At 34.8% G+C, this 19,063-nt stretch overlaps 2 protein-coding genes across 2 annotated transcripts in view; one reads left to right on the top strand and one right to left on the bottom strand.

Annotated features, from left to right (window-relative positions):
* Positions 1–19,063, bottom strand: part of CHLSN (cholesin) — a 131,032-nt gene that overhangs the window by 93,488 nt on the left and 18,481 nt on the right. The window lies entirely within an intron of this gene.
* LOC146601594 (uncharacterized) lies at positions 4,980–12,975 on the top strand. Its single transcript, XM_085300186.1, has 2 exons — positions 4,980–5,185; positions 11,388–12,975. The coding sequence occupies exon 2, from the start codon at positions 11,441–11,443 to the stop codon at positions 12,458–12,460; it is 1,020 nt and encodes a 339-aa protein (XP_085156312.1). The 5' UTR covers positions 4,980–5,185; positions 11,388–11,440; the 3' UTR covers positions 12,461–12,975.

Here is a 19,063-nt window from a genome sequence, read left to right as displayed (position 1 = left end):
AAAAGAATTGTATGACTATAACATACATTTAACCAGACTATAAACTTTGGAGAGAAATTTATTTTAAAAAGTACATGTCTTGCATTTTTCTATGACCCATTCGGAAGAACTAGTCATGGTGGATGACAAGGTGCTCAAAGATCAAAGGAAGTGCCATTCCCATTCAGCTCCAGAACATTATTATTCTTTCTAATTAAAGTTATGGTTTCACTAGTTCACAAACAAATGGATTTCACACTTTATTGATATTAATTATTAATTAAACTAAATTTCTAAACATTTTCAGGTCAGCCAGGCACAATTAAATTCTCCTTAAATTATCATTCTAGCACCTGCAGTGCTATGCAGAGATCAGATCTCTTATAAAAATTATTCTAATTACAGAAAGTTTTTTTCCACTCTATATTAAAAGTAGAGTATTATTTGGAAATACAGGCACTTTCTGAGCTGTCATAGCTGAGTTGTCTAGATGATCATACTTAGGAATTTATTTTGTGATTGAYAGAAACACTACTTTAGAGTAATACTATATGTATTTTCTAGTAATAATAAAATACTTTTTATAAACAATTACAAATAATGCCAAATAAACCAATATGAAATTACTAATGGTGAATCACAGGCAAGCAATTCTGAGGTGGGAAGGCAGCAATCAGTGCAGAGCAGGGCTGTTCTGGAATACAAAGGGAGACTAGGAAATCAGCCTCTGAGGCTTAGGTAGTTACTAAYAGCAGTGCCTATATATCAGCATCTCCAATTTCTGCTTTTCTAACTCTATCCTTAAAGTTCCAAACCCAGCCAGAAAGACTGTCAAATTTAAAAAAWTCACATAGCTCCATGTACCTTATACTCAGATTTTTTATTTGCTGATAAAGAAGTTGAATCAGCTTTCCAGCGAAGTACTATATGTAATCAAAGCATCTACGTATCCAAATGCTACTGCTAAGACCCACAAAGCCTCAGTTACCACGAAAAAGCAAAAGTATTTGAATTMCATTAAATAAACCCACACCACAACCAAACCAAACATGCAAGGAATATAATACAATGAAGGCATACAAAGTTTTTGTTATAAAATGCAACTATAAGTAAAATTCCTTTAAATTTTTCAGAGCTAGCAATTCCAGTTTCTGTGTACAAACTTCCTCAGTGTTTTTATGTCAAAGACCTACAGTTCCATGTTCTTTTARTCAAGGACATAAATTAGCTTGCTGCCACGTAATAAAAGACTAAATATACCTAAAATTAAAAGTAAAACCTTTCACAAGAACAATTTTACAGAGATACTTTCAACTCTGCATCATTGTAACAGAAGCCTCAGTATACAGTTTCTTCTCAAGCATAAGGTGGGAATTTTTTTCAGAAATCTTGAGTCACTGCATTAACAGCAAGTGGCCTTGAGGTGCTAAAATGCCACAAAGAAAAGCCTCTAATATGTAAGCTCAGTCCTTGAATAGACCATCAAAGCATCTTTAACTAGCCAGGCTCCGTGGTTAATATCTCTCACAAGTTATTTGTTGTTATTTAATTACACTAGAGAAAAATTAAGATGGAAATATATAGTAGTTCATGAAAATTATTTATGAAAAAAGTGAACTATTTCACAATTCAGAATTCCAATCACAAAGCCATTGATTTTCATCTTAATCAGAGCACAGCAGGGAATGGGCAGTAACAGCTATTGGATATTCCAAACCATTCCTATCATACTACACAGACATAGTTACCTTAATCATAACCTTACATCAAAGAGGCAAGAAAAGATAAACTAATCAAGAGCAGGAGAAGACAGGGTAAGTCTAAAAAGAGACATCAAACTTTTCGTGCAAGGTTAGCTTCCTAACAGCAACCGTTGGTCTAGAGCTGTCCAGTCCAAGACTGACCGCAAGCCTACTGCAGCCTTTGGTCTCTCAGGCCTCGATGGTGGCGGCTATTTGATGCTGTAAGCAAGCAAGCAAGAGCTGTATTGCTCAACCGAATATTGGGATCAGATCACAATGATTCAGAAGAAAGGTGAGCAAGCCAGAATTGCCTTCTCTGCAATACTTCACTGCATAGATTTGCTTCAAGTCAGAGAATATGCAGACTGAAGTATCAATGATTTCAGTGTCTCATGAGCTAGTAGCCCTGAACTGCGTTTGTTTTAGCAGAGTGATGARTTTCTTGTCTGTACGTTTATGAGAGAAAGAGACATCACTTGAAAATTCAACCTGCTGTTATAGGCTGACTATAGTTAGTATAGACTGATCTATAGTCTACCAAACACATCAGTAATACAGAACAATTAAAGAAACAGTAGTTTTCCGTTGTAAGAAAAAAAGGCATCTCACATCTGCTTTCTTTATGATGATCTCAGCTACTCTGCACTGGATAAACGTATTYTGACGAAAAAGAATAACATGGGTTAAAAAATAAACAAGATTTTTATCAGCAGCATACTGTAGGTGGCTAGTACAATTCTGTTATCAGCCAATCCTAAAATATTGTTACAGAATATCACAAATATTTAACTTCAACAACTTCTGCCTTTCTATGCCTCCACCCTATCCAAAATAGCATTATCATATTAACCTTATCCACTGACAGTGTATATGCTAATACATACTAATCACTAATCACGAATCACTAAGTCAGTAATTAAAATACTAAATTTATGCATCATCCCACACATTTAACCACCATGTTTTGCACTGTTATAAGAAGTTGAATTAGCTCCTCATTTATGTAACTAAACACTAATTCGTTTTGCCACAGTTTGCATRTGACTTGCACCCTGTGATCATTCAAGCAAATCAGGCTGAATTGTTTTATTGTTTACGAAAAGGCACAGCTGATCAAAAAACAACAATATTTTGCTTCTCTTTTAATATTGCATTGAGTTTGAAAATAACAGGAGAGTTAGTTGCTGTCAGAACTACACCATATACATGTTAAGATATTTCTGATTAAGTTTTGTTCATTTTCATGAACAAGGCAGAATTGCAGCTATCAATGTGAAAATCATCAAAGTCTAAACAGAACAAAGAATATGGAGCTGGGAAACACGGATTTTCTAACTGCTGTTTCTCTTATGGCTTTCAATTTATTTCATCAACTTAAGAGAATAAATTTCCAGAAGCCAAGTTTCTACACCTGTAAAACATGGATAATTTCCTATATTATTTTCTGAATTAATGTACGTACAGCACTGAAATTGTAGTGTGCTATTTTGCAGGCTCTCTGTCATTGCCCGATTCAATACAAAGTATGATACACGTTATTTCCCTCTAAATACAGTTGAATAATGAAACTTAATACGGCCCCAAATTACTCCCCGCTGCTGCCCAGCAGGACCAACATGATGGATCACGTGAGTACGCAGATTGCTCCAGTGAAAAGGACAGCAACCAACTGCTGCCATAGCCGTTGAGAGTTATCCCGTGCACGCACATGATCTGTTCTGGATGCTCAAAACTCAAGTTAGCATTTTCCAGTTGAGGATCAAATACTTTCTGAAGTTTTCCTACAATTTCCTAAACAATAATTTGACTTTGTTTAGGCAGTTTAAATGTGATCTCTGTACAGCTCTAAGTTTTAGGAAGAATAAAGTTACACCTGAAAATCAACAGAAAAAAAATATCTAACTTGTATACTATTAAAATGCATATTTCTTCTTTAACCCTTATTAACTATGTGAAATTAATGAGAACCAAAAAAAAACAGGATTTGRGTATACCTCAAAAACAAACGGTATGTACAAAAACAGGTATACTACACAGCCAGCTTGAAGTTTTTCAGTAACAACTAGAAGGAACTACTATAAATGAAAGGGAAACAATCTACCCTGTTTAACAAACAACTACACTAAGATGATCAAAATTAAAGTCAGTAAGGGAGTTAGGGTATTTTGAATCACAAATATGTATGCTCATTGGAAACCACGCAAAAGCTGAAGATCTCTGGGCCATTAGAGCAACCTAGGACCATCCCTACTTTCAGAAACATATTTAGAGCAGTAGTGCTAATCTTTGGGTAAAATGTAAACTTAACACCGAAAAGTTTTCCCCAGGCAACCTGCAACTTCATTTTTGAAATCTAGATGCAGATGCATTTGTTTCACATTACTTCTTGCTTTTGAGGCATTTGGGCTCTATTTTAACATGTTTTTCTGTAAAACATATTAAAGCGCAACAGGTAAGATACTATGAAGACAAAGAGAGCTGATCAAACACTGGCCACAAATAATCTTCTCATCCTACAGAAYTTACTGCAGATTTTCAACAGATACAACAACAACAATGTTCTTTAACATGGGTATGCTGGTATGAGAAAGGAGGATGCGACTGACACTCTTCCAAACAACAAGGCTGCATGCACTTGTCATATGTCAATCCTTTCTTGCTCATTTATATCTGAGGGTTTTAAAACACTCTTCGACAAAGTCACTAAAAGGACTGACGCTTAAACAGACTCAAAATATACTACAGACTCAAAATCCTGTCTTTCAACACTTCAGTCATTGTAGAAAATCTTGAAAATAATTTATTGCATGTTTACATTATTTGGAGTATTCCAAAAGCCAGGATACCCAAAATCAGGGGGGAGCGAGGAAGCACCCTATTTTTAAGGAAAGATCKTAACTTTTCTGACATGCACAAGATTTTTGTCAAGCTTTTGTCTTGTTTAGTAAGGGGGTTTGTTTTATATTTACTCAACTGGCTTTTCCTTTTCATGACTTCTAAATAGCACACTTAAAAAAAAAAAAAAAAAAGTAATTGCAGAGGCTGGTCTATTTAAGCAGGATTACTTCATGAACAGGAAGAAAAATCCACTGGATGGCCTCACATACTTAGAAATAGCTGGGTGAAACACTACTTTACTGTTTTGAAGTCTCTCACTGCAGAGGATAATTTGAACTTTAAAGTCACATGATGAAACCATAGGTTTGCTAAACATGCAACGTGTATGGTTTGAATCACTTAAACTGAGTTCCTGTTTCCTTTGCTGAACTGAATGTTTTTGTAGTCAGAGAGCGTCTGGATTTTTCATCGTGATGTACAGCAGTTAAAGAAGTGATTGTAAAACATACTCTGCTTTCTGCATAAATAAAAAACRGCTGTTTCCTCCAAACAGTAATTATATTTCATCTGAGTATTCACAGTGAAAGCCTCAGCCAATTGTATCTGTGGAGCATTTTCTTGAAGAGGTAAGTGTTTCATCTTACTTTATAATATAATGCTTTTTTCATTGTAACAGGTTAAAATTGTGGTGCTAAGGTTGCAATTTACAGTTTTTAGTTTTCCCTTCATTAACAACATTTGAACTGCACAAGATAAAACACTGCATCTGAGAAACATCCTCATAAAACTGAAACTAGTAATAAAGCTCAGCTTTAAGTAGAGTAAAACTAAAGGCAGTTTTTCTATAAGTAATTAACTCCCATTGAAGTGGTGATAGTTAGATAYGCAAAATACTCTTCAGTGGTCTTGGAAAAAGACTGTAGCCTATGCCTAAGAGCAGACCTTTAAAGGATGAACATTGTTGGATAATCCTAACCACACTGCAATTGCATGAGGCAGGAAACACGTCAGCAATGCTACTTGAGGATTATGTGCCGTTACTGCCAAATCATTTATATTTTGGAGAAGTAGAAGTATAAGATTTCAGTTTCTCAGAAACTGATCATTTTTCAGAAGTTAAAGGTAGGATTTCTTAAACCTTTACAACCTCATATATTTTCCAAAATGTAGGAATTTTGTCGTGGTGAGATTCCAAGAAAAATGAGTGCAGTATTTTATATTTCAATCTTTAGTACACTGCAATGTGCCCCATCTTTTAAGTTGGCAGACCTCATAAAAGCAGGAAGGATAAATTCACATACCTCATTAACTCTCCCACCCCCAAATTATTTGCGTATTTTTCAATGGTTGAAACTGCACATGCCCACGAAGGGCTGAGTGTCACAAGGAATATTCTGCATATTGCTTTATGACTAAATGAAAGAATATTTTTCTTCTAAAGGCTGCTGATGAAACACAGAGACTGCCCTGCCAAACTTTTCATGTAAGAAGAGTTTTGGTTACCACGGAGAAATTTCTTGTTTTAGAAATGCTTCTTTGYAGACTTTAAATAAACATATAATCCTTGAAACCAAGATCTCCAAGAGTTAACCATCAGAGGGGGAAAACACAGGAACAATGAAACCTTACAGACCAGTCCCTCTCAATACTGAAAGTAGTCTTTTCACAACTTGCTATTTTTAAACTGCCTTCTAAACACTATACTCATTTGCTCAGCTCCATCTGTTGGAATTGAAGGATAATGTTTTAGCTTTGCTTCAGAAGTAAAAATCAAACATGTTCCCTTCAACTGCTAACACAAAAGGCAAATTGGGTTAATAGTGGGGAAGTGTAGTGCCAGAAAGAGTGAAAACCTGAAGAACAGAAAGTGAGGCAATGTGAAATTACAGCACAATTAACAACATGCGAACGATGATCAATCAAAACAAAGCAAGGGACAGCACAGGTAAAGCAGGGGCAATGTGCTGTTGGAGCAAGACAATACAGAAAATAAAATGCAAATAGCATATTGAGAGTTCCCCTGTATTTGAGATACAGGATGTTAGATAAACACGACCAGGTCTGGGTTCTGCCACAGTTTCCATGTACGTGAACTTTCGCAAGCTATTTTGATGTCAGTCTCAGCTACCAATGAATAAAGAGAAGTAATGAAGTCAATAYACCTCGTGTGGTGAGGAAAAATTCAGTAATATCTTGTGGTGCTTACACTGTAACATGACAGACTCCACAAAAAATAAAGGACATAGCCCCCCACCAAGCACATCAAAAACATTACAGGCATTTTGAAATATAATGTATGCCACTGCAGTAAATTTAAGAACCTGACAAGAACTGATAGAATACCAGATTTTAACTATAGCAAGAGGAAAAGAGGATTATGAACTCCTTATCCCATTATGGAAACTCTAAAAGTAGTTTGAGAAAAAGAAGTATTCTGCTGAATGGACATAATGCAATAAAAGATGTGAGAAACACAATGCCCTCCATTGCTCTGTTGCTCCCATACCAAAATATCTTTTTACTTTAAATTTTATTAGTATAACCAAGAATCTACAAAAATTTGCAGAGATGTTCAACATACTACAGAAGAAGTTGTGAGCTTTATCATATTATTATTAGGATACATTTACTTTAGTGCAAGGAATAAACTTAAAACTTTAGAGATGCTTATAAAGGCTTAAAATTTCTAAAGGTAGTCCTGCAAGACAGACGATTGCCTTACAGTCAAAAGCCTCTCTAAAACCGTAGGATACCTGATCATAAATGCCTTATAAATGGCTTCCTTCATCTTAAGTTCACATTAGCACAGTATTCAGGAATTCTCTAACACCAGATTCCCCAAACAGCTTCAGTTTCAGTGTGTGTCAAAATTAATACTGATTACAATTATACACATAAATTTGCACTGTTATTTCCAAGTGAATATTTTGATTCTAGTTGGAATAAATTATTTTTGTTTATTTTAAATCCCTCCTCAAATGACATAAGTTAAAGGAGACACACTTAGGTTAGAACAACAATGTTTAGATGGAGAAAAACAACAACGCTAGTAACACTTTTGTTATTATTTAACAGTAATATTAAATATTACAATATAATGGTTTGTGGCTAGAAACAAGACGTGCAACCTCATTTAAGCTATTTCAGGCATTCATTTTGACATTTGTGGCAAATGAGGCCGAGATACATTGATAGTCTTTCAGTAATAAAATGCAATTCCATCATTAAAATATAAGCTGAAAACAGGTGGGAACAGTTAGAAGAATCATGAAGATGCACTTTTTTTTTTCTTTAAACATAGTAAGTTGCAATTACTGGAATCTGCTGCTTTAAATCTAATCTTCCCTTTTTTGTGGTAAACACCCAGAGTAAGTAAGAGAATAAACCCCTTGCTATGGTCAAAGATAGATCTAATATCAGTACCAAGGCCAGATCCTGAGCAAAATTAAAACAAATGTTGATATCTTCTTTTTTCAGTAATTTCATGTAGGGCCAATATTATTTCTTGTGAAATCTGGATCTGAAACTATGTCCGTGGCTTCCAGAAAGGTAGAATGTTGCTAAGCTTTTCTGAGAGTCCGTGTAAGGAAAGCGAATACAGTTACTTGGCCCGTGGTCTGAAAGGAGTTGAGACGGTAACAGAAACATTCAGAGAAACAAAATTTACTTCAGATGTTCCATTTTGTGAAAGGTCTGATAGGACTAGAAGAAAATAACACCAGAGACTGCTGTGGAAGAGCTTCTCAAAATATAAGTTTTTCCTAACCTCCTGAAACTATCGTATGGGAGGACAACTTCTGATAAAAAAGTCAAACCTCCATGTGCTCATGTGTGGTTCCACATCCGCTTTCTCTACCTATTCTCACAAAGTACAATATCAGACGAGGTTTCAAATCTCTTTTCTAACAGAAGAATTCTAACAGAATTTGACTTACATTGATTCCTTCACTCACGAGATTTCTCCTGAGTGTTTAAGAGACTAATTGTAAAAGTTAAGACTTTCAGGGTCTTTGGGTTTCCAGGAGATAAAGAGAAATCAAAGCAGCAGAAGGAAATCAGAAGAAGCAAGTCTGTCAAGCCCCGTGGCTGCAGCCCACTGAATAGCACAGTCRAGCACTTTTATGCCAACAGCATGAAAGAACAGTCATATAGGCAAAGGGAAGTAGACAGCACTGCAACTGCTAGGCTAATGAGAAAATTTCTAGATTTTGTTCCCCAGCGCTTCAGTATCTCACAGGTTATCAAACAGAAGCTAAAATAATTAACCCTATGAGTTTGGATTCACTGCTCACAGAAAATGGAAGCTAAACTTTGTTTTCCAAAGCTACAGGGACACAATCCAAATCTGTCTGAACTTCTCTCAGTAGCCACCAAAATTAAGCAAGGAAGATGATTTAGAAGTCAGCTTAACCAGCTTTATTTCAAACGAGATGCTTTGGAATTATAACTTTTAGTATGAAAAAAATACAAAAGGCCAATCAATTCACTAAAGAGTTTTTTCTTTTTTTTCTCCCTTTTTTTTTTTAATATCCCCAGTGTTCAGATTGAGCACTTTAATACAAACATGATTCTCTTCTTAGCGGTATATATTAAAAATCAGCTGAACAGAAATAAAAGCTTTACTGCAAGCATTTAAGATCTATTTCCTTAATTAACTAGTCAACCATGTTTCCTCTCAACACCTCTCAACTTTGAAGATTTTCATTCCACTTTTCTGAAGACTGTTTATATTTAACAAAATTTTTAAGCTTCTATACCGACTCTTAATTATTAATTCACTTCAGACACTTCTGCCAGTTTTGCCTCTCATCATTTCCCTATATGCAGTACCCAAGATGACAGCTTAGAATACAGCCAAGGTAGAACAGCTAACTTCCGCCTACTGCTGGCGTACCTGAAACACAACGTTTTTCTCTGTGTACATTAGTCCCCTCTTTAGTAGAGCCTCTCTAAAAATAACCATCTTCGAGAAAGGAAGAAATGCTGTCTTTAAGAGGACAAAGACCACTGCTGAATCAAAACATAACTCCATGGTTTTATATAAATGAAATCATAATTATGTAAGATTATATATACATTTAATCAAAGTCACTCTGATAAGTCAACTTTTCTAATTAAAGCTAGTATTAGAATTCCAATTTTGGGGAGAGATTAGAAATATCAGAAATGTGAAGTAGTGTCAGAGGTAACAACCATAAATGAACTGTCAAACAGAATTAAGAGGCTGACTTATCTATAATGAACACTGCTTAAAAACATTAATGTGTCTTTATGAACTTTTAGCAATTTAAAATTACTTCACTTTAAGAGTTAACATCACTAGTATTTCTTTATGGAAAAATGCATTATGTACAACTCAATCTATATTGTTATTGGCTGCATAGCATCTTCTAATGAGGAGAATTTCCTTGTCCTATCTTTGCCTGGTTCACTCTTTATGTACATTGCTTAAACATACCAGTTATGCATACAACTGAATAAAGTAAAGAAATTAAACTCTGATCTAACACAAAATTGAGATTTTTGTGAATATAGAAGAATTTTTTTCCAGAAAACAACATGCCACACTGTAAAACTGTATATATGCACAATTTTTTCAGTACTAAGGACCATGCTTAATCAGACATTCAAAACTCATTAGGAAATAGTGAGTCCACTGTCCAACGTTTAAAAATATTCATCCTTCAAAATGAAAAAAAGAAATAGGTCAATATGAAAAAAGTCCATATTTTTCCAGATCAGTCAGTACAAGGTACTTGGTAATTTTCTTCTCAAAGTGAGGATGGATATATAAATTTTATAGATCTCCTAACAGCATATCTATCACACTCAGTTTTTCTTGAGTACATACATATTTTCCTACAAAGCCTTTTGGTTTAAGCAAAGATCCTCCCAACATTTTCACAGTAGCAGAATTATTACGACAACATACCATAGTCATTACAACTAACAACCTATCTGGATTACTCTTAAGATTCGATAGGCCTATAATGCACAYGTAAATACTTTCTCAAATTTGAGCAAGCAGAAAATCATTATTTTTTTGCAGCTTTATGCAATAGCTACATCTAAAATGACAGTATTATTAATGTAAAAGTATATGTTAGTATGAAAGCAGTTTGTTCATAGTAATTCTTAAACATTCATATTAATTTTGGATGGGTTTCTCAGCACAGACTGCAGTTAAGAAAAGACTTTTTTCATAATAGAAAGGAAGCAAAACTAAAACAAAGGAATGTGGTTCTTGCCTCATATTGTGATTATCTTTGCATTTTCCTCAATATGCAGTGTGAGCCCTGAGATGTCAGCTGGGTTCATATAGTACAAAATTTCCACACTTGCCACAGTATAACAAAGCTATTTTGTGGCTGTAACTGCAACCCACATACTAAGGTTGCCTTGCAATGCTGCCCATATCCTTTTTTGGTAAGATGGTAAGAAAAAGGGGCTCCACCTAATCACCGATTCAACATTCTTCCTCATTCACATAAAGGCTGAATTTCCAATTTATAGCACAGGGAACATGAGTGCACTGAACCCTGACTGCTGCCTAAAAAGCTCAGCTGCAATAAATGTGTATCTTCCTGAAGTGATGAAAATAGAGAGGAAAGAGGAACCAGATAAAAAATAAACATCCATATACGTCTTGCTACAAATATTGTTAGGTAAGTTCACTTGAAATTAGCCCAAGAATTCAACATTTACCCAAAAAATCCACTACATCTATAATGAAGAAATAGCTCATAATCCTGACTCCACATGCTATTTAATATACAAACTAGAGACAATACAAACTGTACTTTAAAAGCCRTTTTATCTTTGTTTTAGGTTTCAGTTTCAAATTTCATAAAACAGGAAATAAACACCACACAGAAGAAAGGATGATTTCTCACAACATGACATGGATCAGCTACCCAAGCAAGAACTTGGCTTTCATCTCCCCAGAAGAAATTGAAGAATTCATAGCTTCTCAAAACATCATATCAAGACTTATGCATTGTTATATTGCCTTTTTTGTACCAACAGGATTAATAGCCGGCATATGTATTTTGGTCATTTTCATAAAGAATTATTTGCAGCTGAAAATCATAGAAAGTTTAGACTTACTTCTTCTACTCTTTACCATTAGCAATATTATAATGATTTTTCTTTCATTGACTGTCATTCCTAGGCCCGACTATTTAAGAGCAACCCATCTCACATGTGAAATTCTATCATTTTTTTTCAATTTAAGTTATTTCAGTTCTCAGCATCTTTTGATTTTGATTCTTCTCATGATTTTACTCAAGAGATTTCCACCAAGGACTGCTCTSAGCAAAGCAACCCAAAGTCCCATATTGTGTGTTGGATTTGTACTTATATATGCCTTCTGTTTGTCACTAACTGAAACAGTACTGCTTGGCACAGATAACTATCACTTGGAAACTGACTGCCAGCTAGATCCTTTATTTGCATGGCCTGAATACGAGATCATTAAATTCACCTTTGGATTTGGAATCCCGTCATTTCTTCAGATAGTCTGTTTTATTGTGCTCTTTACTAAAGAAGTGCCTGCTGAAGCTSCAGCCTTACAACTGCATATTCGTACTTACCTGGCTGTGGTACCTATAAACATAACCATATTTATATGCCGCCTATTTTATAGCATTATGATTCTCTTCAGGACAACATTCAAATTACAGAAAAGCACTGGAACTCCAAAGAACGAGCTCACGATGAATATTGCAGAAATAGTGTTGTTCTGTGAGAGCTGTGCTAGTTTGGTGCTTGTACTTTGTTTTCATAAACCATGCAAAGATGGAATACTGAAAGTCATACGGAATTGCAAAAGGGAAAATACCACCAACAATCATCTTGAAATACCAACAACATCTATGAATCATGAAAGTGCATCTCAGTAATACTTGCTTTTTAAGAACTGTCATTTTTTTCACCTTTTCTTCTTCATAAAGGATAATGCTTCCTTGTTTAGACTCCAAACTTAGACTACCTTACAGCTAGCAGGAGCAGAAGAAAAAATATATTTGGGTCTAGTATTTGCAGTGATCTATGAGAAAACATCTAGGCTTTTTGGTCTTTTTTCCCTCCCTCAATATCTTTTAAAGAATTCCCAACATTCTACTAGTGTTACTTTTAAGCAGAGCAGAAATAAGAGCATGATACCATAGGAGTATGCTTTTGTAATAATACCAATGCACTGGCAAAGACGCAAACAAAAGCAGAGCAGAAAGCAACTTTGAATTGAAGTAAAAATCGKCAGCAAGAGCATTTTCTCAGCTGTGCTTTCTTTTTTGACTGGAATTTCTTCCTCTGTACAATACTCTCTCTCTTTTTTTTTTTTTTTTAATATAATCTTGGTTAAATCCAGAAGCAACAGCAGTGAATTATGTCTTAAGAGTCCACTATAATCCCACAATCATATTGCAATGCTATCACTCTGCTGCACTGCTTTTTATATATATATATATATAAGTATATATATTATATATATAGATTTGTACATAAAGAATAAAAAAAATTAGTATTCTTTCTCTTTCTCCATTTTCCTTTTTTACTTTCGTTGGAACCATTAGGGTTTTAAGGTTTTTGTCTAAATTCTTGCAACTAAAAAAAAGAAAGAAAACTCTCAAATTAATGAAAACTCTGGCCACAAARGAAAGTTCTGAGCCCTTCTGAGGCACTGAACTAGAAAGATCAACAAGATAGCTAATTAAAACTTTTCTGCAAGGATGAAAGCTTTTTCTTACACTTCTCTTGGCTTCAACTTTACTATAAGACTTAAAGCAATTATTGATTTAAGTCATTCTTGATAGGTTCATTCAAACGTATGAAGTACTATACCACAGAAGAATCATATTGGATAATATTCTAAAGGAAAAATACTCTAAAGGAAAAACAAGATAAGCCAGGCTCAAAAGAATATAACTGAGGCTTGCTTTTTAAAAATACAAACAATTTCTGATTTCTGATTTAAGTCAAGGTTCTCCTTTAAACAAGATAGGGAACATTATACATGTGGATAAGAATTCATGAGTGAATGGTACAAAGTAGAAACAACTCTTCCCTCTCTCCCTCTCYCTCCCCTACAACAACCTGAAATGAAGCAGAAAACAGTAGCTGTGGTATTCAAGTTCAGGTGCAGCTTTCCAGAATCCATAGGTAATACAGGCTGAGATATAGATGCAAAGTTTTAGATGCTTACCCTGAACGCATTGTTAGTGTTACTGAATTTTGGCACAAGCCAACTTTTCCTGTCCATGGTGGGAGTGGGGGAGAAGGAACAACTGAGAAGATGCAAGAATCATACTAAATCTTGAATAAAGATACAGACTTGGGTTACAAAGTTATAAAAATATACCAATGTGATGAGAAAGACTCAGAAATGATCTGAAAGTTTCTGAAAACAGCAGCTTTGATGCTTAACCATGTACCTTTGCGTGGACAAGAATTCACTGGCTAAACATGATACCTAGATGCTAAATGAATTGATATATTTAATTGCAACTGTATATTTAGAGAGCCTTCTTGACAGGATCTGGATTTGTATGGATAGTTGGTGCAAATCAGCATAGGCTGGCCAGCTAACAGAGGACTGGGCACTGATCTGTCGACAGGCACACTTTCTGCAAAACAACAGCCAAGTTGTTAAATGGATGAACATCCAATGAATGGATAAATGAAAGAACAAGGTACATTTTTCCAATAGTAATACAGTATTTAGATCTGGTATTTAAACATATGGATCTAGTCTCAGATATCTAAGTCCTGAAATTTATGAAACATGACTGTATCACTTGCAAGTAAAACACAGTATGTAGTCTCAGTAAGGCCATAAGGACCAATGCTTCTACAAGACGTAAAAATCAACTGGTACCGTGTCTGCGTTGTATTATGTCAGCCTGTTTTCCTGTTCAATTTTGTTCTGCTGCCAGCATGAACAGATGGATAATTAAAGAAAGCTACATAAAAACAGACTATTATAGAACCTGGTCAGAAAGGAAATATGTAGGTAAGAATCATTTCTTCAAACACAAGAATCAATTTTATAGTTATGAAAGGATTTCTGAGCTCTAAATTTGGCATCAGATCTATGTTTTACACCTGAAAAGAGATTAAAAGATGGACTGAAGATCAGCTTGATCCAGAAAGAAGCTTGAAGAGATAAGCTGTAAGAGCAGCATGTCAGTGAAAAAAAGCTGACAGACTAAGTGAAAGAATATGGCAAAAGATGCAAGCTGTTTATCCCAGGTTAGATAGAGAATAGCATAGCTTCAGCTGCACCAGAAATAGGTTATTTTTTAGTATAAGAATATGTACAAAGGATTCTACTTTATTCACTGCTTCCATATATTTTATATTTGAAAATGAAAGAATAAATACTGTATGGTCTCTGATTCACCTTAATCTGAGTTACTGTTGAAGGCACCCAAAGGTGCCCTTACTCCAGAAATATATTGGCTCTAGTTAGATAACCTTGGTTCGGACCTGGAAAGAGAAGCCGGATGGTTCAACACAGGTGATACTCTCTTAATCTCTTAATGATACTCTCAATAAGGGATACAGCTAACCAAAATCATAACCCAGGGTCTCTCAGAAATAAAACCTGAGAGGGCCTACTATCAGAGCTAAGATTTGGGAATGGGAAGATCTTGTCAAGAATTAACTACTATGTATAAATCCGTGAGTACTCCTGCGTATAGCATTTGGCTGTCATCCATGAAATATAAATATGTATGAATGCACTCTGGTCTCTTCCCTGACCAGGACTATCRTCACAGGAGAAAGAGTATTTTCTGGATGGCTAGTTGTACAGTAACAAAGAAATCTCTGTATACTGCAAGATGACTGTTTAGACTGAATAGGAGAAAATAAACAGGAAAGAAGAGGTTAAAAAATGTATAAATCCTTTCAATTGTTGTGAATATATCCTATAGCAACACAGAACTGTTTCATTAAACAATTCTTGATAAAGTTACTCAAAGCTTCCATTAAGATTCAGGACAATGAACACGTAGACCTAGAAAAGTTCTGCTTTACTCCAATTGGAATATGAAGGTAGATATCCCCATGGGCAATGGGAAAGGAACAGAAGTAGTCCCAAAAGACATCCTAAAATAGTAAAATTTGAAGGAGAGAAAAAGAACAGCTATGGCCAACATTAAAAGTAATAATTTTTAAGTGATTAATAACTTGGAGTGCATTCCCTAGGAATAAAATAAAATTTGCCTACTCAGGGAGAGTTTTTGTTTTGTTTTTTAACCAGCAATAACTTTGTTAAACACTATTTCTTCCAGGCTTTACCTAGTTTTTGAACAGTRTGTTTCAGAAGAAATACAGCATATATTTTTATAGGCATGCTTTCAAAATGAACTAATGGGATATACTGGAAAATTCAAAGAAGGATATTTATTTCTATGCTGGTAATATTCATATTTTTCTAAGACTTCTGCTTTCATTGGAAAAAGCCTTCTATTCATAAAAATAAGAGGGACGGACAGGCTGCTGATGTTTAAGTCTGAATTTTTGAGTTGATGATATGTTTTGGAAAAGTACATGTAGAAACTAAGGACTTCTCTTTACTGAAATAGTTGGTTCAAATTTGATCTAATCCCACTGCAAAACAACATCTGAGCTAAAAACAGTTTGGATTTACACACTTGGATTGTAACTTGAGCTGTTACTCTCCTTTCTATAGTACTAAACCTAGCCTCAGTAGCATTCTAGTTTCAAAATAACAGACCCTAAACAGGTTGAAGCATTATTTAACATGGTTTTGAGGCAGAAGATTTAGAGTAGTGCAAAAGCTTGAGCAATTCAGCTAAAACAAGTCCTCTCTATATAACGTTTACATTATGTATGTTCCTCAACAAATTGATTCACTGACTGGAGTGAAAGAATGTGTTTTGCTTCCCTGGCACTTTGATTCTTATTTGCTCAACTGGGATCAATTAGCAACAACAACATTGATGCTTTTACCTGTGCAACTAAAGAGATTAATGAAGTGCCCAGCAAAGGACTGATGGACTCATCTATGATGGTGAAAAAGGATTGCTGCTTTGTGATTTTTTTTTTTTTAATTACATTTGGACAGAGAGTGAAACCATATGTTTTGTCATCCAATTTTGTAAAGCTTGAMTGAATGGGATGGATGGAGGGGAATGAGTCCAGAAAGAAAGTATCATTAAGTGGCTGAAAGAGGTSAAAGTAAGCATCCACGCCAAGAGAAAGATGAGAGAGAATCTGGAGGAGAAGAGATCCATGTACATTAGAAAATACACAAGCATGGCAATAGCATCTGTATTTCCTCTGAACATAATTTCAGCAGAGATACTGATACAAAATCTTTTTCTTCTGCATTGGTTATATTACACTGTAAAGCATTCCAACACAATTTTATCCTGCCTTCCACTTTGACGCAGTACCTTGTTTTTTTTTCAAACTTTTTATGTTCTAGCCCTGATCTAATTTCTCCATGGCCCAACAGCTTCATGACACTTCCAATGCTCTTGGGAAGAATCTAACAGCTTTTACATCCTACAGGACTTACCCTGCTGGAGAAACTTCCGTATTATGGTAGTTCAAGAAGTAAGATGCACCGGATTTCTTACTCTGTTCTCTGCTATACTCATGTCTCCCACTTTTCTTCCTCATTAGCTGTCATCCATTTTTTGCAACATAGTAATAGGCCCATGTGTTGAAGTTTGCTATATTATGTAGAATACCTTTCTCCACTTTAAGCACCTAAGTATACCACAAATGGTTACACGAATGTCTCTTGAACACCATATAGTGTTAGACATTTTTCTTAAATGCTATTATCTTAATAAAAGTTGACTACCACATAATTAAAAAAAACTTCTACAAAAATTTTAAATGAAGAATTACTGCAGCCTGACATTTCATTATATATAGGCTATCATATCAGTTGCTATCATACATGTTCTCAGCAACAATCAAGGTGATATGGTAGAATAATAGGAAATGTAATTTTTAATATTGGCACAACTGTAACTAAACATGCATCATTATAGTACATTACTCTCGAGGAATAAGAGCAAATTGTAGGGAAAGAAAGGATGCATTGCTCAACAGTTACTAAAACTGGTTTGGGGCATTTTATATCCCTTTCCAACATGGAAAGGCAGAACAGTGAGACTGAAGTGGATTAGTCAGTAACAACAATTTGATTGGATAAACAGAAGTTTATATTTATGTCTGAAGATGTTGTCATTTGGGAAAGAAGACTGAGAATTCACATGACCGTTTCAAAATATAGAGAAATACAGAACTCTCTAATTACAATATAATAACACTGGCCTTGGTCTCTTAGGCTTTATAGTCTGACTAGCATGAAAAAGAGCTACTYTGTGCTCTTTCCAAAGAAAATTTCCTAGTCATTCTCAAGGTAAGGCAAAGTGACATATTTCTTGTCCTGAGGTAAACCAAGAAAATTAGCATTCACAACAAAATTGTATACATTTTAATACCAAACTACTTAATGTTCACAGCTAGAAAAACAAGGATAGAGACTAGCTGACTATTTAATGCAGGCCTCCATAATTACAAACAGCTAACACCCAGAAGCTAACATTACACATCAAGGAACATAAAAATCCTTCTGGCCATTTCAAGATCAGTGAAAACTCTGAAGGACAGAATTAAATATAGCAAAACCACATGATCAACAAAAAACGATCAAGTCTCTTTATAATCCCATTCTTAGGACAGCCATAAATCAGACACATAAAGCTGATATCGTAAGATTTTCTAGTATTATGATTGCTCCAGTTCTATAAAAAAAATCATATTTGTACACTCCTTAAAGTGAAACACTTCAGGCACTCTGTCCTTGTAATCCTATTTAAAAACCCACTCCAGAATGCCCTTCCACTAACAGTGGAAGTCTTCTATTCAGTAAATCTTTTCCTTACTGATTTGCACAAACTTTCTTTTACTCTTAAATTAAGTAATAATCTACACAAGAACATATTTATGAAGAGCCATCGTGTAACCACACCTTAAATTCTTCTTCAATAACACTGCCAAAATCCTGCAATCCCATGCAGAGCACATTACACCAGAAGCAGCAAAGGCAGCAAATAATAATTTTGCATTAACAGCACTAGAAGGCAAAGTGCCTGTTATTCCCCAAATCCCTTTTGTAAGAATTTTTGTTTCATTTTTCTACAGAGATGAGATCTTTCATAACTTAAAAATATTTGGCTACTACAACGTATTTTAATACCTACATTAAATACTATTTTAATTGCTTATATCACACTTCTGAAACTGTAATATTGATTTTTTTAAATCCTAAATGTTGAGATCTGACGCATTTCAGCAGCAGTAGCATATTGCAATGAAGTACAGCCTATCTATTAATAGCACAAAATACAAAATCAATGTAATCATAAAAAGTAATTTACATATATAAAATATTGCTCTTTTCTGACATAAATAAAGATCTAATAAACTGATTTTTTACATAGATTTTTCTTTCCATT

The sequence above is a fragment of the Rhea americana genome, unplaced genomic scaffold (genome assembly GCF_003343005.1).
Source record: "Rhea americana isolate MKP2758 unplaced genomic scaffold, rheAme1 scaffold_10, whole genome shotgun sequence".
In the NCBI taxonomy this organism is placed as follows: domain Eukaryota; kingdom Metazoa; phylum Chordata; class Aves; order Rheiformes; family Rheidae; genus Rhea; species Rhea americana.
Note: the sequence above shows the minus strand (reverse complement) of the source record. Positions and strands in the feature narration are given on the sequence as shown.